Here is a 25,897-nt window from a genome sequence, read left to right on the forward strand (position 1 = left end):
GAGGTAAAAAGATTTCCCTCTACCAGTCTCTCCAAAGCCGGCCCGCCACACAGTAGGTGGGCAGAAGCAAAAGACCTAGACAATCCTCATCCCAAACCCGGGCACCCCTGCTGAGTCGCTAAACATAGCAAACCATTTGGGGTGACCTTACAGCAGAGGTGTTGGTTATCCAATGAATGGTTCCCGAATTGAGGAAAAAATCCCAAATCTATTAATAACTGTAAGTAATAGATATTTTATTCCTTTTAGATCCTGATTTCATCACCAACCTAAATAACTCTGTGGTCGAATAGGTAATTGCCTTTCATACACCAAAGTAACTAGGCTAATGATTTTAACAGACGTGACTTCGATAAACAAACTCCACTGGATATTGATGTCACAATGGTGTTAAATGAATAATTCTCGTTAGTAACTCAGTAGACAAATACATCTGGTATTACACATTCTTCTACTAGCTAAGGCATCCATCATTGTATAAACAATATTTACCACTTGTAATAATAGTAGGAATTTTTCAAATATTAAGTTATTTGTAACACAGAAATGTTTGCCTATCTTTTAATAAAAATAAAATTGGCATGGCAACATCGCACCTGCAATGATTATTATTGACGGCAAACAATGATAGAGTAAAATGCAAGAAATGTGATGTGGGCATGTTTCGTGATCCAAAAGTCTGATCATTCTTTGTTTAAATTTCAAATTCAAAAATTCGGTCTCTGTACAAATTCAAAATCAAATGGAATGGAGATATACAACAGGCAGCATAAGAGTATACAATGTTGATTGACTTCCTTGATTTAATGGTACTATGTCAGCAGTGACATTGGTTTCAATTCGAATCTGCATGGAAGGCATTTGAAAGTGTGAACATATATTATGTATTCAGTGGTGTGAAGATGCAATTAAGACTCCGCATTTCGAATTTCTACAGAATTATAACTAATTGTTTTTGTGTTTGATTTGTAGAATTCCATTTAATTTTTATGTAAATCAAATTTAATAATGTTGTTATCAAGTTCTGCAAGTATTTTAGTTTTTATTATTGTGACAGCTGTTTCGGCATTCAAGGTCATTTTCAAAGCGTGGTTGGGCCGCATTGAGACGACTTATTTATATGATTCTATTCCAATTTCATTTTTTAGGTTTAACCGATTTATTGAGAAAGTATTTGTGACAATAGGTTTTCTATTCTGTGTGGTATTTTGAAGTCTGTTTTCCCCACATTAATTGGCAATGTTTTCTTAGTTGTTTAATAATGACATGACTGATATTTAGGTCTTGTGAATAGGGTTGCCAGATGGTCCAGATAAAAAAACCATTTTTTATCAAAGGCACAATTTGTCGAAAATCAAAGGGTCCTTTGATAATCATAAACCCCTTTGATTTTGGCCAAAACAAACAGAGAAAATTACCGAAAATTTAACACTTTGTAAACATTAAAACGTATTTTTTATTACTATTGGTAAGCAAAAAATCACTTCTTAATATATTTGGCACCAGATGCTACTGATTTACTGACATTTAAATTGAAGAAAACACATAATTCGCTTTTTACGATATTCACACCTAGTCGATTTCTTTCATCATTCCATACATTACCCATTACACTAAAAACTCTTTCTACGAAGGCATTGGAGACGGGAACACTGAACACATACTGTACCATTTCAACAGATTTGATTAAGTCTTGCTAACACCCGCCAGAATCGCTCACGGCTTTTGCTCTGTAAATTATCTCGTGAGTGAAGTATATGTCGCGTATTTTCAAAAAAATTGGACATTCTATTGTCGAAATTTTCTAGACCGGACAGCCGTTCAAAAAACCGTACTGTCCGGTCCAAAACCGGACATCTGGCAACCCTACTTGTGAACATGGTGAGAAGTAGGGAATAAATAATTTTCCTTACTTTTAATAATTAATGTTATATTAATATCATTTGTTTGTTTAGTGGTCAAGTAAATTTAATCCAAGACCCTTTCTTTCTATATGTAAGGGTTTAGGCTTGTTTATGTCAAGCAGAACATGATTATTCACTCTGCGAATTTTCAAGAAGTGATTTTTTTATTATTGTAACATTGTATATGTTCTTTGAATCTAGTTGTGAAAGCCCCTCCCGTCTGTCTGATATAAGTAGCGTTACAATCTGTGTAGTCACAATTTAATTCATAGATGCCACTATTGTTAAGTTTAGGATATCTGCTTACTACAGAGCCGTAAGGTTATCGCACACATATCAGCTCGGCCTCGCCTCATTTCACTAGGACTGCCGAGGCGAGGCGATGCTGTTACGATGTGCATTGCAGTATGAGGTTGCATACAGAGATTTCTGAACGGCTCAAGCCGAGGCAATGCTGATATGGTGCCAAGGTGATATAATAACCTTTAAGGGTATTGTCGATGGGTATGGCCACACATTGCCACATAAAATAAAATAAATTTTTTAGGCACATATCACTTATTTTATTTCCAGTATTTACTTAAACATTACAAAGGTTCCGGTTGAACAAATGTAGTTTCTAAGAGTATTTTATCATCATTTTTCCAACAGCTCTTCTTGCATGTGTACACAAACACAGTTCCAAATTCCAGGTGTGTTGCCGAGGAATTTGGTATCTTGAGGGAAGGGATAATGGTGGGTAAAATCTGCAGCTCGAACCAAATATCTCCTTTACAATAAGAACATTTAACTTTATGCAAATCATCGGGCATTCGTCCCATTGGTAAAGGATCCCCTCCATACGAGTATCTAGAAAATGTAAAGAAATATATTATTTCAAATATGTATTATTTTTTAATTTAGCGGGGGGAAATGTCGTAATGAAACTCTTATGGGGCTGACAGATTGCGCTACACGCATCATGGCTTAGCCTATTTCAGCATATCGCTGCTCACCGTACAATCCCAATGGGAATGCATGGCGAGTGATATGCTGAAATATGCCAAACCACGAATATATAGCGCGCTTATAGCGTGTTCTGTCACAGGCTTTATAATTTCGTAAAAATATTCTTTCGTCAATCATGAAAGGAAAGTGGTCATGGTTCAGAAACTTTAATATAATGTGTCTCCTCGTTCCTACAACATGGTACTCTTCAAGACCCCTACACAGTATCACCAAAGATGACATAGAAAAATTTGACTTGTAAAATCTCACTTGTCATAAATAACTAGCTTGCGGGATTTTTACGGTGCAGTGATGCACAACATGTCGCCCGCATGAAAATTGAATGAAAAACCAATATGTTTGGGGTAATTCTTGAAAACCCTGCCTGAGAACATTTTTTGTAGAGTTTTGGTTAATTTACACTGCATGTCCTAAATGGAAAATTAACAGAAACATCAAATCTTGAATTTCGCTGTCATCCCCTCTCCCTCAATGAAAACAAAATAATCCACTTGCGGTTTGCGGGCTGTTTGATAAATAGGCAAAGTGGCCCATCTGTTGAAAAGGTTGTGCATCACCATCGTAAAATTACCCCAAATGTATAATAATAATATTTCAATATAATAATAATAATATTTGTACAGCGCCATTTTTGTGCAAAATCACCTCAAGGGCACTGTACACTTATTTCGAGAAATATCCTTGGGAATTTCTAATTATTGGGTTTTTTTTCAGACAATGATCCATTCATGTATTTAGAAAATGTGTTGGAACAATTATTTACATGGTATATACACGGTGTCCGGAAACTCGTAGTACAAGCGGGAAACTGGAGAATCTACACCACATGGGGAACCCAAAAAAACATAAAGTTTTTTGATTTGAGCATTTTCAAAAAAAAAAAAAAAAAAACCAAAAAAAAATATTTTTCGGCTATTTTAGGGTTAAAGTTTTTTCTGGTGTTTAGGGTTGAATAACAGATGTTTTAACCCTGCAGAGCAGAAATATTTTATGATTACACCGGGTTAAATGAAGGGTGATTTCAAAATAATGCTTCAAATCCGAGTTTCTTCATTTGTTTTACTTTCAAATAGTTTTAATTAGTTGGGTACTTTGATCTTCAGTAATAATTTATAAGAATTTGATTAAAAAAAAAAAAAATTTAAAAAAAAAAAATCAACTTCAAACTCGATTTACTCGATAACGAAAGCTCAAATAAAAAAAAATATACTACAAAATCGACTCCAAATGTGATGTAGATTCACCAGTTTCCCGCTTGTACTACGAGTTTCCGGACACCCTGTATAAGTGAAACGTACTTGTTACAACAGCCAACAGTTATATGAAGATAAGCCTGTACAAAAATATCATTTGGTAATTGCTCATTATAGCCGTGAACTCGCTATTGTCGTGATCATTATAACATTATAACGAAGTTCGACTGTAAATATATATTTTTTTTTATAAGTTCAAGAGTCCCAACTGTCTAGAGCCAATGGAATTATGGCAACCCCAATTGAGTTTTTGTTGAACTATTGAAAAAAACAACGAATGCGGAAAGGAAAATTTTTACATTCATGTCACTTAGGTGAGCTGCATAGTTATCTACAAATAATAAAATATTTCGTTGGTTTACGCCCATTACCGCGTCAAGGTCCCTTCAAAACAAATTTTAAATATTCGCAGTCATCCTTGCCTTTCGGATTGTGTAATATTTTACGGGTAAAGTTTTCATAAACTTAAAACACCTAGGCTTTAGCGATTTTCCAATGACGAGGGTCTCGCGTATGTCAGTTCCTTCACTCTCGTTGCAAAACAACACAGAGATCCTCTTTTTCGACCCTTTACCACCGTGGCAGGACTCATCCTTTAATTTCAATGTATCTTTCGCACGCACCGCCGTGTTTGCAACAACATAACGCCAACTAATAGCTAACATGTCTAAAATTTCGAATGTTCCGCTCGTCGTTTTTTGAGTACTTTAATTGAAATCAAAAATTTTGCAGTACAAAAACTGCGTACTTTAAATGATGAATGCGGTATAAAGATACATAGAGGAACGGCCGATGTGATGTATTTTTGCAAGTTTTGTATGAAATTAATTCGGGATTGGAAGGAATAAACGACAAATGCGGGAAAACAATTATTCAGGGATGATCGATTGCATTTATTTTGTTTGACTTTGTATTTAATAGATACAATATTTTCTTTATAAACTGTACCTTAATATTTGTGTAGGGTTCATTTGAACTCGGGTTAGAAAATGGTGAAAGACCTCATTTCCGTGTAGAGGAATTGCCTTTTCATATTCTTCAACTTCACTTTTATTGCCCTTTCCATTGTTCTTATTGTTTTTATCAATTTTTGTTAGATCTGTAAAAGTCAATAAATACATAATATCAAAATTAGGGTGCCATCTTTATCAAACTGATTTTAAACATTTTACTCGTGGAAATATTTGTAGTTTAACCTTTTGGAAAATATACAGATACACAGGATATGGTTAGTACAAACATTTATTTTAAAAACCTTTTGTATCGTTTAGATAACAATGAAAAAAGTGTTTTAGTAACCGGAAATGGATTCAAAATATGGATAATTTGATGTCTTTTCTTCATGCCATGTTTTGGTATAATGTTAAAATAGATTTTTAGGCCAATTTTTATTTTATTAATTATAATTAAATCCAAATTAAGAACGAAATAATAGGTTCATAGATTGGGTTAAATAAGAGAAAAAAAACTAAAATTAAAACTTTCACGTCAATCCGTCAAGTGAACAATCAAACTTAATTTTAAAGAAATAACTAACTAACCATCATGCCGTTTCTCCGCAGGGGTAGGCAGAGTCAGTAACTCAGTCTCGGCACACACTTCTTGCTTCATTCACATTCATACTCACTCTTCTGTTATACCGATTCTTGACATGGCCCGACTCAAGTATCTGGTTCACTTGATCATGCAATATCTTCCTCGGGCGTCCCCGATTTCTTCTACCTAAATCTAACAAAATAACTATTAAAGTTCATTGTTTTCCATTTCCGGTGATTGGAATAATTGTTTCTCTTTGCTATTAAATTGATTGAATGTGTTTTTTATTTAATGATTTGTGCCTATTAAGTGTGCATCTGTTTATTTATCAACCTTTTTAACGCAATCTATTCCACAATGTGTTTTGTGGAACTTCCTTCCTAGAGCTGCCAATGGATCACTTCTGCATGAGGGGTTAGCCCCTGATGGATCACATATGCGAGAGCTGCATAGATTAGGTTATGGGCAAGTCCCTCATGGAAAGATGTTAATTAATTACAATATGATACAAAAAATATATATTTTTACCGTCATTGTTTTCCTTTTGATATTGTTCCAGTAATTTGTCGACGTGATCTGATTTGCCATTGTCCAAATACTCTTGCTCCACTGCTATAAACTTCGGGGCAAATGCCACCGAATCAGTCAATCCTTTACAAATATTTACAGGAATTTCAGGCACCTAGAGGAGAACCAAAAAGTTATTGACAAAAAATCATTCCAAAAGATTACATTTTTTTTGGTAAAAATTCAAGTAAATTTACAAAAAAGGTTATTAGAGAGTAGTATGTATTATAAACTTACATACTATTCAAGCTAACATTAGATATATGTATAAGAACAATTGTAGAAAATAATGCAAAATGGCACAGTAATAGTAATAAAGAGACAATAGTAGAACCTAGGTAAGTTAGACATAACCTGACTCACTAAGCGAACCTGTATTGAGGTTAATATGCACTTTCAAAAATACGAGCCAAGTATTTAAACTAATAATCACAGTGCCGTGCACATCGCACCAACCGTGCTATTGAACTAAGAATGTAAAATGACATATTTAAATGGTTCCATAATAACTCGACCCGCCTTAAAAGTGATATAAAGTCATTAAATGCGATAAAAAATAACTAATCTATAAACCTAACCCTATTTAACCTAGTTTTTGTTTCATTCAACACAAAAACGCACATGTGTGCACGATGCTCATTCAAGAGACGATTTATGTTAGTGTCGAAAAAGGTAGTGCCTTTTGGTACAAACTAAAATGTAGCAATCAGTGCCATCTGTTGGTATCTATATTATGTAATTAGTACAATGATAGAATTATCATATATTATGTTGGCTTTCTTTCATGCAATTATGCGAATTATATCGACAAATATGGAAAATGTATGCATTCAGTAATTGGCTTGTAATATGCATAAATGAAGCAGTTAATTGGAAATTTTATACAGCTTAGGAAATCCCAACCAACTTACTCTATCACTTGTCTGAATTCTTCACACAATCATTTCCATATTTTTGATAATAACGCTTAAATTAAAAGCAAATTTTGTGTTCAGTGAACCAGATTTCACGAAGGACTAGTGCAGGGCACAGACAACTGAAATTAGAATGTATGATATTATTTTTTAAATTTACCTGCATCAAAAGAGCGAATATATCAGTTTGCGGACATTTGGAAAAATCTGCTACAACTTCTGAGGTGGCACAATCTATTTCTGCAGACGTTCCAACCATTTCCTTTTCACCAATAAAAAATTCTTCTGGAAACAGAAATAAAACTGTATTTCACTGATGCTGGGGCACGCTGTGCTATTGAACTGCAGTCTCGATGAGAGCAGAAGATATTAATGAAGAACGATATTTACCAGACTTTGAATCATTGGTTAAAATCATATTCCCCACACAAGCTTCTATGAGTTCCATTTCATCTGCTTCATTGTCACTATCGGACATTCTGAAAGAAAACAATTTATTTGATTGTTGATTCAATTGCGAGACAAGACAACTCTCATTTTACACACAAAAAACTGCCAAAAACAATGCAGAACAAAATTCTTATTTGAAAGTAAACTAACCATCACGCCACTTTTCCGAAGGAGTAGGCTGAAGATTTAGACTGCCATACAATTCTGTCTTGACACACTCCATGCTAAATTCATATTATATCATCTCACACATACTCTTCTGTAATTCTGACTCTTGACATGACCTGACTCAAGTATTTGATTCAATCGCTAGTGACATGACTTCCTCGGGCGTTCCCGACCTCTATGTAACTATCATTAATAATAAAAACCTAAAAGCATCCAAAGCTACCATTTTTATTAACACACTTCGGGCGGGAAAGGTAGTTCTAACCGTTCGGTCGATTGATGCTTAACGGCGGGAAGGGTAGTTCTACCTTTTGCGCCGGCCTCATTTCAATGGCAGACAAGACAGAATTATTCAATGTTTTTATATACCAATCTCTTTGTAAAGGTCCCAACTACATGTACATAATTATCGAATCGTAATGCAACTCTTCTTTTTATATTTATCTTCTTGCCTTTCGTTTACATCGGTATTTCAACATAAGGATAGTTTATTATTAAGATAACATATTTTGTTATTGTAATAATTCAATTCCTGGAATGAGGGTTTTTATGACCGTGAAATCCGATTTGAATCTTTTTCTCCGTTCCGCACCCACTCAACTCCTATGTGCAAGAGAGCGAGAGATGTGGGGCTTATTTAAAGAAAGCAGGTATGGGCAAATACCGATAGGCGGATATACATATATTAATACTCAGTTTCTTTGTTTTTATTTGGTCGCTTAAAATTAGGCGAAAATATAATACATATATTAATACTCAGTTTCTTTGTTTTTATTTGGTCGCTTAAAATTAGGCGAAAATCGACCACTTGACCCCTCAAGTCGCTTACACTCTAGGTTCGTTTTGGCGTGAAAGTAGCAAAAAAGTTGCCTTTCATTTGTTTCAGGCTTCAGGCGAAAGTAGACCGAGACGCCTCTCTGTGGGCATAAAATCCGGGGTTCAATTTGGCGTGGAAAACCCGAAATACCGAGTAATCCGGATTTTGTATGAAAATGTTTACTAATTTTTTCGTTCGGAGTAATTTGTCGACACAAATTTGAGTAGCATCTAGCGGCGGAAACTGGAAGCGCTCGCGGCGCGCTATGCGAAAGTGCGCAGTTCTCTCTCCGGTCGCCAGGTTCGCCCGACACGCAAAAAAATGATTTAATCGGGAGAGCTTCGCGGCGAAAGAGAAAATCACGTGGTCAAGCAAAAACCTCGCGGTATGCTTTTTTTACAAAATCTACGCGCTCAACTTGATGATTGCAATCCGCAGCAAACACGCCGTCCGCCTTTAATATTATCGAAAAAAATCATCCTCCGAAGGTTAAGGAACGTTATTCGTCCGTCCCACAGATGGCGTTCGGTTCAAAATGTTTCACAGTAACCGGCCAAAGTTTTGACATTTGCTATTTTAACAAAAAATGCCAACAGTCAGCTTTTGGTCAATCAGAAATCAGCCAATCATAGACACACCGAAGTGATGTGCTTTTATTTTAGGGATGTGATCTCAAAGAAACGATAAAATTTGTAGAGGTACTTACTTTGGCAGTATATTTTTAAAAATCGATAATGCTTTTGAACGAAATAAAATAAAGTTCGGTAAAAATAATTTGACACGGATACCGTCGCCCCGTAGTGAAAAACTACATCAATAGCGTTACGCAAATTTTTAATTTCTACCAGGAGCGTAGAAATTGGAAAAGGTTAGCCTGGGAGTCATTCATATTTAAAGTTTTCAAGTGTTTATTTTTTTAACGAGTAGGTACCTAATTGCGTTATGTAAATATTTTTTCGGTATTTTTTTAATAGTAGGTGCAGGTACCTACACAGATGGTACCGGGTAGACGTCCTAGGTAGGCAGGTACTGACAGCGTGATTTAGCCCGTTTTCTAGGTTAGGTCCGTAGTGTTGTTTTATAACGTATGAATTTAAAATTAAAAAAAAAACCGATCAATAATTTGGCACGGGTACCGTCGCCCCGTGGTGAAAAACAACATCAATAGCGTCACGCAAATTGATAAATTGTACCAAGTAGTAGAAGTAGTGGTAGGGGTAGGGGTAGGGGTAGTGGTAGTGGTTGGGTAGGGGTAGGGGTAGGGGTAGTGGTAGTGGTAGTGGTAGGGGTAGTGGTAGTGGTAGTGGTAGGGGTATGGGTAGGGGTAGGGGTAGGGGAAGGGGTAGGGGTAGGGGTAGTGGTAGGGGTAGGGGTAGGGGTAGGGGTAGGGGTAGGGGTAGTGGTAGTGGTAGGGGTAGGGGTAGGGGTATGGGTAGGGGTAGGGGTAGGGGTAGGGGTAGGGGTAGGGGTAGTGGTAGATTTTAAATTTAAAAAAAAAAAAATTCCAATAAGAGTTTTTACATTTTGCGTTTGTTTATAGAGCAATGTTTTTTTCCAAAATAAAACTCGCTGGGACTTTTGAAGAATGTCGGTGACAAAACCGTACATACGATATGGGTATCAAATTACGCGTCTCGACCTACACAACTCGAACGGATCGGTGAAAAAATGATTATTAAGCTCCTTGGCACTTTTTTGTCTCCAAATATACATTTATTTTTTTAAATTTTTAGTAGACCCACACTCCTTGCTTAATTTTAACCCATTAGTTGCCTGCAACGGGCAAAAAGCTAGTAAATATATTAAAGGTCAATTGAGTTGCATTTCAAATAATATTCGATTTTCGTTTGGTACTTTTATAGATTCGGTATGCTGAGTTACTATGTAGTAATTTTTATTATTTTCGAAGATATGGCAATTTAAAATAAATTCGCACGGGACCTTTATTTTGGCCCGGAGAGAGCATAGAGCCAGTGCAAAAATACCCGCCAGAAATGTGTTAAATGAGAAAATTAAATGTATTTAAAAAAAATATATATGTTTCCATGGGCTTACTATCATGTGCCAAAAATAAATTCTTAACTGCATTTGTTATAAAAGAAAATGTACAGCACAAACGAGCATAGTGCACATCTATTTTTACAAATATTATGTTTTTTGAGAGTGTGATAAATAGGGGTGAAGATTCTCAGGATTCGTATTTCATTCTAAAGTTGTTCTCTGGAAGTAATCCTGACAAATCAATCCAACAATTCTGAATATACAAAAAATCAGGCTTAGCTTTAGATGAATTTAGAGTAAAGATATGTTATGGCACTGATGTATTCTTTGATCTATTTCATAGAATCTATGGAGAAGATCAGTGAGAACAGGCTTTCTATGTCATAGAATGTTTGATAAAAATAGAAACCCAATGTTTAATCAAGTTCAAATTCGTTCTGTTCCTCATAGAAATGCCGCAGAGTAGCGTAATATCTAAGGTTATGTCAAATACAAAAATAGAATAGAAATAAAGCAAGCGTGAATTCGTGACAATTTCTTTCCGTTTTCAAATGGTTCGTTCCATAAAAAAGATCAAGTGAGATCACGGCTTTACTGAGACAAAGCGCATGGTTTCACTGAACTAGGTCCAGGGCACATACTTTAGCCGTTTATACAGCTATTTCATTTGTACACACATATTGTTTGAATGGGTATTCTATGAGTGCTGCATTTTTTTTTATATGAATACAACGTGTCTTGTATTTTTATAGAGTCATTGGCCTTAGCCTTATAAATTGAAGAAAAAAAAACTATTAAGTATCATGAAAACTGATTGTAGTGTTTTCCGCAGAGAACTATGTAAAATTAATCAAATAAATATTTTTAACCTTTCGCCATCACTCAAAACGATTCTTTTAGCGGTAAACCCATTGCTAGCTCCTTCGCTAATATCCTCGTCCCCCCAGTCTTCAGCTCCCGAACACCAGGGGTCTAAATTGGCCGGTTCCACTTGGGCCGGAATTTCTATCGAAGGACTCAAATTATCCGGTACTATTTTTTGTCCTTCAATGTACTGACTTCTGAAGCAACTCCAACTGAAAAATAAGAATGAAGCTTACATCGAACATGCCTTGTTAAATGACGTATAATAAACATAATTATTGTACCGCCCTAGTCAAGAGTGATTGTACATCAGGGGGCACTGTATGTTTAGAACTTGGAACCTCTACTTTTGAGGATGGGAAGGATATTGGAGTTTACATCAGTCAGTTTACAGAGCAATTTAAAGCATACAAAGGGCTGTAGGATGAACAAGGATCAAAGGGTGAGTTGTAGTAAGTAAGGTTGTCAAAAAAAATTTGGAATTAGGCAGGATTGCATAAAGAAAGAATTCAGATGCATAAGAAAAAATCATGGTATGTAGTTCTAATACACAGACTTTTGTCTTTTTAACCCTTGGAAAGCCAGTGAATGAATTTGAAACTAGCTCACCGCACTCGCCTCGGGGTCAATCCGCACCAAATCATCCAGAAAATTTTGGATTTGTCACCCACCATCTCAGATTTTGATGAAACTTTAAATTTTTAATCCTTCCATATAGATAAGAAAATATACCAAATTTTACCTTCCTATCTCAACTCGTTTTTTTTTTATGGGCAGTTGAAGTTTGGGCAAAATAAGCGTTTTTACATATTCCGAGCACTCCGGAAGAGCTTGTACCTTCAATGAAAAAAAATTGTATCTTTGTCATTTATAGTGCAAATGCAATGAAAATTTTCAATATTATCAAGAAAACTATGCTGATTGCAGAAAAAAATAAATAAACCCTTTATATTTATCTACTTGACTTTAAAAAATTACCAAAAGTAATTTTTTAAGTAATTTTTGGGACGGAAAAGGTACTTTACAAAAAAGCAATATCTCGGGAAGGTACAGTGTTAATGAAGTAATTTTTTTTTTTATTCATATCTACAAATAGCATAGAATCACATACAAAAATAAAATTCATGGCATTTTACTTGCTTCAATAAATAAAATCCATTTTAAACTTTTTTCAAACTTTTTGTAATTTTTTTTTATTCTTATCTACAATAAACATAGTACAACCTAAAAAAATAAAACTCCTGGTATTTTGTGTGCTTCACAGTGTAGAAACGTTTTTAAAATGAGAAATCTTAATCATACAGAATCGTTCCAAGTTTTTAAAAATCTAGATACTGTATTTGCAAATAAAAAAAGTCAAACTTATTCGGTCCTTTACAACATGCTGGTAAGCTTGCAATGTAAGCTTAAGGCACCAACAAAATAATGTACCTTGTTCCTTACCCTGAATGCATACACCATAGCAATATTTTATAACAAGATCAACTTTTTAACTCTTTTCAATACAAAGTTAACTCTTTAAAAAACAAATACAATAAAAATAAAACAGGCAATGTAGGATTAGGTTAAATGAAAGTACATTACAATAATATTGTTTACAAATAAATGTTCAAGTTCATTTTTTACTTTTATTCTTGATCTGACCCATAAGATGGTTGAACTTTTGATCAGCATGATGAACGTCTTTTTCAAGAAAGTAGTAAGCTCTTCCTGAACCTTTTGTTGTGGGAGGGTCAACGATATTAAAAATATTTTGTAGTGGAACAAAACAAATATCTTCTTTTTGATGTGGCCAGTAAAAGGATGGAGCTGGGCCAAAAGGATGCATAAACTTGATTGATACATCACACTCGTCTTCATCTTTGGAAACCACAAGTCCAAAAAACCAATGGTTGTCATATACGCAAGCTACATAAGAGTTTGTACAAATTTGTACCATACTTAGTTGCTCAGAGCGATTTCGTTCCCCACTGAAGTTAAAAATCAAAGCATAATCTGAATCTGAACTTATCCTTTTTGTGCCAACTTCATTTTCAGACAGAGGAACAAAGCAGTGGAAACCTCGAGTGCCTGGTATTGTTTTAGCTTGTGAAAAACGCTGCTGTAATTGTTGCCTCCAAGTGAATAAGCTTTCTTTTCTCAGCAAGTAAAAATATATATTTTCTACTCTCGACTGACAAAACTTAAAAGTTTTGTCTACAGTTGTGATAGTGTTGCCAGGGCCAAGTTGCAAACTTTCTCTAGTTAGAAGACGTTTTACTGTTCCACCTATTCCATCACAGGGAGATTTCCCATGACTCGTAGCAAAAAACGACCAACATGCTTTCAAGTTGAAGTCTTTTTGATGGTGACACAGATTTAAAAAGTTTTTGCAGTTTTTATATTGCGCTGCGCAACCATCAGTAAAATAATGAACACTTTGAATTTGGGGAAATTTTTGATTTAAAAATTGAGCAACAATTTTTTGAGTTTCGTAAACGAAACTTACATCATGTCTGTGACAAGTCATCTGAAATTACACACAAGCTTGACACTGTGAGATCTTTGCCAGGCTCTTCACAAGTGTAAATTACCACTGGGTGGAGTGAACAACTGTCTTGCGTCCAGTGGTAACCCTGGACTTCATTCTGGATAACATAGGAGAAGTTTTCACTGAAGTCTAATAACACAACAGCTTCATTTATCTGAAGCTGTGCTTTTAGGGACTCTTTGAGATATTTTGATTGAGACTTTGTTATAAAAGAATGAGGAAGAAGTTTTACAAGACTCTTCACAAGATGTTCTACATATTCATGAAAGGGAACTGTAACTGAAACCTGCTGTGTTCTATCAGTAGTTACCCATGCACTGTATGTAATTTCATCTTCTTGGTCCCATTCTTCAAATTTTTCTAACAAATGTTTCTTAAGATTTTCACTAGATGTTGAACACTTATCGCAATGTCGAAGCATACAGTCTCTATTGTTCTTTGAGCACACTAAGTAGTCCATTAAATCATTGTACGTTTCTTCACTGTCACAAGCATTAAGAAGCAACACTACATTTTGATGAATTGCACAAACGCAGACAGAATGAGAGCCTGGAGAACCTACTGGCACACACCATTTGGGACGCAACCAACAAAATTTCGAAATCCCAATTTTTGAAGCAGGGTATTCAAACTTGAAGGTAGCATAAAGTTCATTCAGGTTACAAAGCAATAGTCTTTTTTGTTCATAAACATTTTTGGTTATGCTAACTTTATCTTTTTTCCCTGGCATAACACGAGAAAATTCATCGTTTTGGTAGAAATTTTTAACCAAAGTAACTGTTCCTTGGTCTAATGGTTTTCCTTTTTTTGGATCAGGTAAAGCAATGATACCATTTTCATTTAGTAGCTCTCGTGCTTTACGAACTGAGTATTCACCAACACTGAATTCTTCAGCAACCTTTTTTCTACTCCACGAAGTTGGAGCGAGAGTTAGAAGCTGAATTCTCTCACGGCGTTTAACTTGTGTTTCCAATTTTTTTTTAACCAACTCAACAAGCCTGTCCATGTCATTAGCTTTTTCTTGAATACATCTTGGTATTTTTGCATCACATTTTACTGGGGAAAATTCTTTTTCTAAAACTTTACTTACTTTTTTCTTTAAGGTTGAACAAGCAGAATCTAACTTCCGTTTAGCGTAACTAGACTTACTGTGGGATGGTATTGCATGTAGTTTAAATGGAGATTCTCCAATGTCAGTTAAAGAAGTGTTGATTTCTTGTAAAAAAATTTCTTTGTTTAAAACATTTTCAGCTTCACTTATGTCTTCTTGAAAAGTGTTAAGCTCTTCAATTTCATTGTTAAGGTTTTGGCTCTTACTAATTTTTGCTCTGCATGCATTACAATTTTTTTGTCCAGGGATTGCTTTATTAGTTACTTTTAGAATGGTATTAATGTTCTCTGAAAATTCCAAGGATACTGTTCTTAAAGTTTTTGTAATTTTCCTTTTGTGGCTTTGGAACGGGTCAAAACAAGCTTTTTGAAATGTTTCATATTTATTTAAGTTAAATATTCTGTGGTGCTCACAAATGTTGAAAACCAAGTCTGTAGATACAAAACTTCTTTGTTGAATAAGCTTTTTTTCAAATTCACTTAACAAATCCACACTCGTTAATTTCTCTGACTTAGTATAACTTTTTTTGTGACATTCAGTACCATTATGTTGTCCCACACTACATTTAACTAAACTTGTTTCGATTAGAGACATTTTAACAATGTACACCATAACATGAAACAACTACTGTATTTATATAGATGATCACTGCTTTGAAGCTGACTCAGAACTAAGCATGTCAGAGGAAACAAAGCATGTAGTATCCTGCAAACTTAGTGATGAGGCAGATAGTAATTTTCATGTTCTGTCTTGTTCTTGTTGCAGATACATCATTTCCATGTAGTGACTTGTCTCTAGGACTGTTTCTTTGATATTAATCCATTCATTCAACCTATATTACTAGCTATATACCTAAACTATAACTTGCCCAATTACAAACTAAAAATAGATATAAAAAAAATCACAAAAAGTTTAAAATGGATTTTATTTATTTTTGTATCTAGATTTTAAAAAACTTGGAACGATTCTGTATGATTAAGATTTCTCATTTTAAAAACGTTTCTACACTGTGAAGCACACAAAATACCAGGAGTTTTATTTTTTTAGGTTGTACTATGTTTATTGTAGATAAGAATAAAAAAAAATTACAAAAAGTTTGAAAAAAGTTTAAAATGGATTTTATTTATTGAAGCAAGTAAAATGCCATGAATTTTATTTTTGTATGTGATTCTATGCTATTTGTAGATATGAATAAAAAAAAAATTACTTCATTAACACTGTACCTTCTCGAGATATTGCTTTTTTGTAAAGTACCTTTTCCGTCCCAAAAATTACTTAAAAAATTACTTTTGGTAATTTTTTAAAGTCAAGTAGATAAATGTAAAGGGTTTATTTATTTTTTTCTGCAATCAGCATAGTTTTCTTGATAATATTGAAAATTTTCATTGCATTTGCACTATAAATGACAAAGATACAATTTTTTTTCATTGAAGGTACAAGCTCTTCCGGAGTGCTCGGAATATGTAAAAACGCTTATTTTGCCCAAACTTCAACTGCCCATAAAAAAAAAACGAGTTGAGGTAGGAAGGTAAAATTTGGTATATTTTCTTATCTATATGGAAGGATTAAAAATTTAAAGTTTCATCAAAATCTGAGATGGTGGGTGACATGGCCTGGATGATTTGGTGCGGATTGACCCCTCGATTATATGGTATTGGAACCTTAAATTCTAGGGAAACTACTTATGGTAGACATATACTATTTTTATCAATGTACTAGCTGTAACCCGCCACGCGTTGCTGTGGTTCAAATAGTCAAACAATAGCGGGTGTCGCTTTTATGTCCAACAGATGGCGCTGATTGTAAAAAAGAAACTTGTCCAACAGATTACGCTGTTTTTAAAATAAAGGATGATTTTTGCCTGTCACAGGTGACATATATATAATATTCATATATAAAAACACACGCGTATTCTAATGCAACGTTGTTTCAAAATTTAAAAGCAATCCGTGAAAAACTTTCGGAGATTTAAGATTATGAACAAACGAACATTTACATTTTTATTTATAGACACATTATCACATTATCTGGTAAGATGGTACAATTTACAAAAACATAATTGTGCAAAAAACAAATTCGTTGTTACGAAAATAGAATCACCTGGCGGACAGAAAAACTATTGCATCGGCACACCAAGAGTTAATAGGTTGAAATTACATAATATCAAATTAAAAATTCTCTCCCTTATAATTTCATGTGATTGGCAACCCAGTTTTTCCCTTGAAAATAATGAATGTAAGTAGGTACCCACTTGTACATACTTAATCTCTATTACTTATAAATGAGGTGTTAATATTACACGACGCATAAAGGTCGTAATAGTGAAAATTTTACTTATTACCATGGCATATGTATGGTTAAAGTGGATTTAAGGCCAGCATAACTACACCAATGCTGAACCGGCACATAAGAATCTAATAAGTGACGTGGCTGTCACATGAGCGCATTACTCTCATGGCTTGACCTATTCAGCATATCTATGTTGAAATATGCTAAGCCATGAGAGTATAGTGCTCGTGTGAAAGCAACATAACATTTTATATTTAATATTTTGCGAATTGTTTTTACCTGGTTGAGTTGTTCCAACAACTAGGATTGATACATCCATAGATGTAGAGAGTTCTGTGATACGGGGATTCAGGAAGAGGGGCGTAGCACTGCAGAACCAACGGCCTCGGAAGACAGCAGACCAGACATTTAGAGTCGAAACTCTCTCCAGAATAAATTGGGGGCCAATTCTTGGAAGCAATCAATTTAATATTAATTTAAACATGTCAAATATGTGATATTTGTTATTTGTATAATTTTAATTAGGTTATTTAAGACTGCAGTGTTTTCGGGCACTATTTTAAGGAAGCACAGCCTAAGAAACACGTGCTTTCATCAGTAAATATTTACCTAATTGCCGCACTTTTAATAGGCACAGATTATTACTCTTACGATACAACTAAATTACTACACAAAACATCTATTCACGTTGGGAGAGAAGGCAAAAGACGCATTAAAATTCCATTATTATTTAACTTATAAAAGATCTTTTTGTCGCCATTTTGTGAAGTTTTGTTTGAATCTAAATACGTACAAATACTTAATTAACCCAACTTAGAACCTAATAACCTATTTTGTGCATGGAAATAGTTGTTTCTTGTAGTAATTTCCATAATCTGTGCCTAAAAGTGCGCTGGTTAGGTAAATATTTACTAATTCATTTTATGCAAATTTACCAAATAGTTATCTGAATAATAGTATTCTAACTTTAAATACACAACAAAACCAAATACATCTCTTTTAGCATTTCTTATAAAAGTAAGCTATCTTCCTCTCATAACTTGATTATTCACAATTGTATGCAAACCTGTAACTAAAACCCCTTAGAAAATGTAGACAATATCAAATACCTAGATGTAAAAATAGATAATTTTTTGAGATGGAATGAATATTAGGAGGCTTATCTATATTTTTAAAGATTTCAGACCTGTACTAGAGAAGGACAAATTAAAAACAGTTTATTTTGCTATAATTCAGTCTCTACTTTCGTATAATATGGTATGCTGGGGTTCCTGTCTGAAGACTATTATAGAACAACTTAACCCAAAACCTGATTCTCAAAGTTATATACAAGAAAAAATTCAGATATCCTACACAGTTACTTTATAAGGAATGTATTGTCATGAATTTAAAGCCACTCTATATCACACAAACACTTTGCAGATATTTTAACAATATTAGTATAGCGAAGTGAATGCAACAAATTTGTACTGTGAGAATTGGCTCTGGTCTGAACTTTATGGCAATTCACACAAAATCTTCATTTGGTGAAAGAAATTATTTGTATCATGCTCCACTTCTATTTAATAGAGTTCCAGAATGAGTTTTATAATTCCTTGTGTACTTTTAAAAAGATTGCTGTTAAATTATTTGTGCTAGTCGAGGATTGCTGACAATGTTTTTCATCTTTGTCTTTTTAAATTAATGTCATAATATGTGGTACATGTATATTTTTCATCCTTGTCCTCTGGCCCTTATTAAAATATTAGTTTATTTTATTTTTTTACAATCAAATATCAATGTATATCATGATCACTCTACAGCATTATACTGTAATTAATTGGCTGGAATTAGCTTAACCATCTATCAATCAAATCATCAGCTTACCATGTAGATACCCAATTCGTAGAAACATTAATGTAACAATATTGTTCTCTCTATATATAATCTTTGTGCGATATTTTTATTATTTTGTAAAATTATTAACCTACAGGCTTGTCCTAGTGAGGTTAAAAATTCTAAGGTAAAGAAACAATAAACAAGCAATGAAGCAATTACCAAAAACTTTGTTGCCACAAATGGGGCATGGGATAAAAACGTGGGTACCTATGTGGCCGTGGTCAATTTATTAGGTACATTGTACGTTAGATTAAAGGTGGAATAGTCACGATTTCATTGCAGTTTTCAACTGGTAACAATATTAAAATAGTGACAATATCGTAAAAAATATATACAATAATAATAAAATAATATATAAATATTAATTTGACATACCGGTTCTCCTCCAAATTTATTAGTTGTGCAAGTGACATCATTCTTGTGCTTTTCAAGAATGCTTTCGTCTTCGAAACCCAAGTAAACTTTTTCTGTCATGGTTTCGGCTTCAATCAATATAACATGCGGTCCGTGGTGGTCGAAATCATAAATAAAACACTAAATAATTTTCTTCTGTCAAAATTCTTTGTTTTCTTTTTCTGCACTTCTGCTTGCACCATAGATATACTACTCGTGCCCATAAATAAACCACTCTCTCGTGCCCATCTCGTGCCCATGCGTATAACTCCCGTCTGACCTTGTAACCCTGATGGGAGGAGTTATTCCCAACCCAAATTCTTATAGACAAAGCTGTTGTGGCTGAAAGCTCAGATCTCATTGGCTCAGAGCAAAAATTGTAGTTTGATCTCTCGCTCTCTACCATAGCGACTTGTGTAACAGAAAGAGAAGCTAAGCATGGGTTATGCTGCGGTAAAAATTCAGTTCTCGCCGCCCGCTAGTGCAGTCGCTTTAATCTCGCTCCGGAGTTACAATTCTCAAACCTTGTAGTACTCCCGAAAATAACGAAAATTTTCGCTTTTTTTAATATTTTTTACATATACGTTATCAGTATCACTATTTACAACACAACAGTGTATTTCTTTTGTTTAAATACGGGCTTTTGCCCGTTTTTACGAGTGTTTTCCGTACTACGCAGTACTTTGTCGTATTTGCGTACCCGTTTTTGTGTTTTTTCTTTCTATTTAACAATATAAATTCAGTTATACGTTCGATCCTCTATCGCCCATACTTTTCCCGTTAAAAAACAGTGATTTTGTGATATTCCTTTGTGAAAATAGTGGTTTTTTTTTTCTCCAGGGCAGTGACCTTATTGTTACCATGTTTTTCTCTAGTCTTTTTCCAGAACTCTCTAGAACTTTCTAGAAGCTCTCGCGTAAACATTCTTCTGTGACGTCACTTGTTTACAAAATTCTTTCCTTTCTCACCACGTGCTATTTTTTTTTTCAATGGATTGTTCTAGAACATTCTAGAGCCTTCTGGAATCTTCTAGAGGCTTCTGGAAGCTTTGTTGGATCAATCCTAAATACTTTTTTTTTATATTTATTGATTTTTCTTTAAAACATTTTTCGATATCCAATTTTGACATTTCTTCATATGTATTGACATTTTTGAAAAGTTTTTTCCCGACATTTTTCCCCATTTTTGTGGAAAATTTTGTAAAATCTGGGGAAAAAATATTTTTTCCCCATTTCTTTTTTTTTCCTTTTTTGTCTTTTTTTCCCTCTTTCTTTATAAATGGCGTCTAGTGAGGGTCCTTCCGATGATTCGGACAGCTCCATTGGGAATTCTGCGATTCCTCCGAAGAGTCGTAAACAATTGTTGAAAGAAATTGAGGATATTTTATCCACCATTCCGCCTACTGCTGGACCTTCTAAAGCCACAAAATATAAAAAAAAGTCCCATAGGGATATTGTTACAACTGAGGCAGACAGTGAAGCAGGAGCTGCACAAACTACTGCCCGGCATATTCCGACTATAGCTGATAACCAGGAAGTGCCCTCCGCTGCTCCCTCCACCACTCCGACTGCTGAAAATAAAAAACGAGCTGAAGCAGGTACTACACAAACTACTGCCCAGGATACTCCGACTAGAGCTGATAATCAAGAAATGCCTTCCATTGTTCCCTACACCACTCCGAATGCCGAAAATAAAAAACGAGTTAGGTACAGTGACTCGCCTGGCAATCAAGAAATGAAGGCAATTCCAGCTCTGGAAAAATGCCAAAAAATTCGTGTAATAATCTCAGATGGTAGTAACAAGCTTAATAAGGCTGATAAAAACTTGCTGAACTCCACCCTAGATGACCTCATGTCGGACATTACTCGTCTGATGTTGGAAATGAACACTCTCTCGACAAGAAGTTCTACCATAGACGAGATGTTGAATGCTCAATCGGCCATTACAACTAGGCTAGACCTGCTCATTAACTCTCGATCAGTTCCTGCTCCTACTATGCCACTACATAAGGAGACTTTCTCCTATGCTAACGCTGCTGCTAACCTGCCTGCTTCAAAAAAGATTCTGGTGAACGGTCATGAACGACCGATTCCTCAGAAACCGCTGACTGTCCTATTCTATCCTCAGGTGCCGGAGGGTAAAACTTCGGAGGACACTCTGAAGAAGCTTGAGAAGGTTCTCAACCCTAAACAAGATGACTTCCAGATTGTTCGGTCCCGCAAAATCAAGGGTGCTGGCATGGCTTTCCAAGCCAGAGACAAAAAAGGATTGGAGAACATCAGGAAGGCCGAAGCGAAGCTCGCTGCAAATGGTCTTAAAATGATCAATCCACTTGGACGCCTTCCCAAGATTGTCTTATACAATGTCCCTAAAGGAGAGCAATCTGCAGACCAGGAGCTCTTCTCTGAGGTCTTTACCAATAATCTAGTAGGTCAAACGACGCTTTCTCTTGAAGATCATCTTAGAACCATGCGGCGAGTTTCGCTTTTTGGCAAGAGAGACACTCCCACCATGAACATGGTGGTTACATGTCACCCGTTAGCCAGAAAAGTTCTCATAGACAGCGGTATGTGCTTCCTTGGATGGAATGCCTGCCGTACTCGGGATTATACGGGGGCAACCAGGTGTTTCAAATGCCAACAATATGGGCACATTAGTAAGTATTGTCAGCAAGACAATGAAACCTGCCGTCACTGCGCCACTTTGGGGCATAACTACGAGACTTGCCCTAAGAAAGCCCTTCCCGCTGTCTGTGCCACTTGTACACGTTTCAAAAAACCTGCCGACCATCCCACAGGGGATAGAGATTGCCCTGCCCAAGCTGCTGCAATCAATGTACAAGTGAGGATGACAGACTATGGTTCAAGTTAATCTTATGGCACTGGCAACTCTACATGTTTCTTGTTTCTTCTTTCTAGCATATACTTATCTACTTTTATAGTAATCCAAACAATGTGTTTCATATGTTTTTATTTTTACTTCTTTTATCTAATTCTCTTATTCTTTCAGGTAAAACTTTATGATTGTAAAATTGTTGACTTTATATTGTTTATTGCGATTGTTAATTTTCATCTACTTAATAGACACTAATGTTTTCTGACTGTATGTTTTTTTTTTCTTTTTTTTTTCTTTTCTTTTTTTTTCTATCTTAGATCTTGAAACCATTCAGACCAGAACTGAACTCCATTGCTTGTTTTGTGTTGTTTGATATCCCCATAAGGGGTTGTTCACGGACCTTGTCCCCGCATAAGCTCACTGAAGCTCTAGCACTTATGGAACTCTGCCAGACATCTGTGCCACCCCTGAGGGTGGTTGTGGGTCAGAGGGAAGTCCGTGCTGACCTGGGTGCCTTCCGCCCTGCCTCCGACTTCCTGACGCTTTTCTCCCCTAGGGTCTTTAGGGTTAATCCCTATCATCCCATATACTTTCTTCTGGGCACCACCACGAGGTCGGCTTAGGGGCGCGGCACTTGGACCTGCATTTGTCTTCCCAACCACCACCAATCCATCCTCGGGACTGCCAGCTGCGAGGCATTGAACCACTTTTCTTTTGTGTTTTCTTTTTCTCTTGCTTACAGCTCACCTGAATTCGGTGACCACACGATATTCGCGATGGTTACTGATCATGTATTTTTTTCTTTTTTTTTCTTATTTACCATGTACTTCTCATCTCTTTTCTCTACTTTAGGTTGCTGATACTTTGGTACAATATGTTCCTCTTTCTTTTTTCTCCCTTTTTCGTTCTCGTAAATAGACTGTGAATTCTACGCTTTCTAACTTTGTCCTGATTTTCTATGTTTATTTGTTCTTGTTTTAAATTTTTGAGAAGTATTCATTGATCATAACACCCATTGTAGTCACTCATCTGTAAGCGCTTGCATACCGCTTCCTAACACCGTATGCGGGGACATTGAAGGTCTAACTTCACTTTAAATTGTAGAGCCGTTTATTCAAAAAAATTAGATTCTTGCGAGAACTCCGAAGGGGTGACCATAAGTCACCTATACCGGGGTGGGAAAGCGGTGGGTAACTTCAATGCGGTAAAAATTAACGGTAATTTCCAAGACGCCATTTCGAAAGTTAATATTTTGAATTTTCTTTCACCCATCTAAAAATAATGTTGCGTGCTAGAATTCTTCAAGGTGATAAATTAATGCCGTGTTGTATTAAAGGTTGCTCAGACGGATTCGATAATCCGGTGCTAGTAAGAAGCAGCAAGAAATACGTTTGTTTGTGGGTGTCATTTCGCAATTGAAAGCAAAAATACGGTACTTTTGGAATTAAAAAAGAATGCTTGGCAACGCTTAATCTTCCAGTCATCATATAATATCCTGTCTATCTCCACCAATTGAAAGAAGGACCCGAACCCGTTGTTAAATACATGTACTAACCTTTCGTTCTTTGATACAATGTTCCTGATTCCTGAATGTACTTCATTGGCTAATAATTTAATTAATTTTCCATTTCAGACCTATCCGTATTCCAACGCGATACTATACCACGTATTAGGATGCTAAAACTGCTAAAAAAGCTACGATTACATCAAACAAGGTCATTTAAACCTCTCCAGAATTGCATCATGTAAGTACCTTATTCAGATTTAACCAGCATTTTCCATGATGTTTGCTGACGACAAAGCTGTGGAAATTATATGAAACCCTTGCAGGAGAATTTAAATAACTTCTAGTGCTGTGGCAATAATAATTATCAGTTAAATTTGATATTCTTTAACTAATATTTATAAGATGTAAGTCACCTACAGTACGCTTCAACAGTGTGGAATCCTCATTTGAAGGAATATTCTGAAGGTATACACCTAATTTATATTGCAGTGAAACTCACTTAAGAAGTTTTGTTTTCGCTCCCTACAAATTCTGCAGAAACTGCATAAAACGCTATTTTTTCCCATACAAGGAAGTTCAAAAGTTCAACAGTGAATTAATCCATCACCATGTCCCCTTTTACGTAAAATATTTTTAATTAACTATATGCATGAAATTTATTAAATATGTGTACAATACTAGAATAGTGTAATCATTGGTCTCAAATTTTGTCTTTTTCTAGGTAAGACGAAGGTCATTTTGAGCTGCATTGGTCCGACGGCAGCCCTTTCTCCCAGGAAACAGAAGACGCACTTGGAGATTTTGGGAACCAGACGGCAACTGCGATATGTTTATCATTTGTATATATATATATATATATATATATATATTTATATCGGACAACACTTATTGGAACATCTTTGAGTAAACCACCTTTCTTGATCATCCTTTCACATGTGATATATAACGCTATAAATTACGTGGCAACATGTTTTTTTGTGAAATAAATTTAAAATGTGGTCAGCTATTATATATACAGCTATTTTATGCATATGCTCACAAAATTTTCATCATTAAATCATGAACGCATGTTGATCTTTTTTATGAAAGCACTTACTTGATATGCAATGTTGCCAAATCTTTTGTCCTTCTGTCGAGCTTCTGTTTGGACGGACTTGAACAGATTTATTTGTTGGTTGAATATTCGAAAATACGTAATGCATTGGAACGTTTGGCGCGAATATTTAAAATTGCGGGTTTATTTAAAAGTAAAGTTATACAATCAAAACTTATTTATATTACGTTTACAGTTGAATTAATTATTTTAAAATTAGTTTTGTAGAACAGGCTTTTATAAGATATTCTATCTTTTTAATAGCATTAATTTATTATTTGAAAATGTAGATTGATTTACAATTAAAATACCAAAGTTCAATAATATTAGTATTGTGTTTACAGTATTATTGGAAGTATATTTTATAAAATCTGATTTATTTGAGTTGTTTTCTTTCCTTTTATTATAAAATACCTATTATATGATTTTCAGAAAACGATTTTTGTACACAATATTTGTGCTGGTGTATAATAATAACTATTAATACATATTTTGTATTAATAGTTCTTCATTTTTGTTAATTTTATAACCTTAAATATAAAAGTTACAAATCAATGTACACCATAATATGTATGTATAGTTGTAATGTGTAAACTTTCCTAAATAAAGATATTATTATTATTTTTTAGTGGAATAAATCTTTGATTTTTTTTTTACATTTACTCCACACAAGAGGCCCTGAGGATAATAATTTCCCTCAGGGCCTATGTCATCTTTGAAGATGCTGTGTGGAGGGTCTTTTTGAGGAGAGGAAGGAGTGAACATGTGTCTTGAAGAGA

The 25,897-nt window shown here is 34.9% G+C and overlaps 2 protein-coding genes across 4 annotated transcripts; one reads left to right on the forward strand and one right to left on the reverse strand.

Moving 5' to 3' along the window:
- Window positions 1-2,456: 2,456 nt before the first annotated feature.
- On the reverse strand, window positions 2,457-19,895 carry trus (programmed cell death 2 like trus). Of its 2 annotated transcripts, none has more exons than XM_089639259.1 (8): window positions 19,666-19,895; window positions 17,692-17,861; window positions 11,488-11,694; window positions 7,573-7,661; window positions 7,343-7,464; window positions 6,230-6,383; window positions 5,114-5,264; window positions 2,457-2,753 (listed from the first exon to the last, which is right to left on the reverse strand). In XM_089639259.1, exons 1-8 carry the CDS (start codon window positions 19,762-19,764, stop codon window positions 2,492-2,494), a joined length of 1,254 nt encoding a protein of 417 aa, XP_089495385.1. In that variant the 5' UTR covers window positions 19,765-19,895; the 3' UTR covers window positions 2,457-2,491. The 2 variants fall into 2 exon arrangements, with proteins under 2 accessions (XP_089495385.1, XP_089495384.1); XM_089639258.1 differs by having other exon boundaries at window positions 7,343-7,467.
- A 290-nt stretch (window positions 19,896-20,185) lies between these two features.
- On the forward strand, window positions 20,186-25,471 carry LOC149417957 (uncharacterized). Of its 2 annotated transcripts, XM_089639261.1 has the most exons (3): window positions 20,186-21,858; window positions 24,152-24,263; window positions 24,747-25,471. In XM_089639261.1, exons 1-2 carry the CDS (start codon window positions 20,962-20,964, stop codon window positions 24,197-24,199), a joined length of 945 nt encoding a protein of 314 aa, XP_089495387.1. In that variant the 5' UTR covers window positions 20,186-20,961; the 3' UTR covers window positions 24,200-24,263; window positions 24,747-25,471. The 2 variants fall into 2 exon arrangements, with proteins under 2 accessions (XP_089495387.1, XP_089495386.1); XM_089639260.1 differs by having other exon boundaries at window positions 20,186-24,263.
- The last annotated feature ends 426 nt before the right edge of the window (window positions 25,472-25,897 follow it).

The sequence above is a fragment of the Hesperophylax consimilis genome, chromosome 14, assembly GCF_061612785.1.
Source record: "Hesperophylax consimilis isolate HC1 chromosome 14, BYU_Hcon_1.0, whole genome shotgun sequence".
NCBI lineage: Eukaryota > Metazoa > Arthropoda > Insecta > Trichoptera > Limnephilidae > Hesperophylax > Hesperophylax consimilis.

What these genes read in the sequence shown, in the direction of transcription:
- trus (XM_089639258.1), bottom strand. Translation starts at nt 19,764, where the DNA reads ATGACAGAAAAAGTTTACTTGGGTTTCGAAGACGAAAGCATTCTTGAA. An exon ending in ATAAATTTGGAGGAGAACCG is followed by an intron (nt 17,862 to 19,665) that starts GTATGTCAAATT and finishes ATTGCTTCCAAG; the next exon opens with AATTGGCCCCCAATTTATTC. An exon ending in AACCAATGATTCAAAGTCTG is followed by an intron (nt 7,468 to 7,572) that starts GTAAATATCGTT and finishes TTCTGTTTCCAG; the next exon opens with AAGAATTTTTTATTGGTGAA.
- LOC149417957 (XM_089639260.1), top strand. Translation starts at nt 20,962, where the DNA reads ATGGCGTCTAGTGAGGGTCCTTCCGATGATTCGGACAGCTCCATTGGG.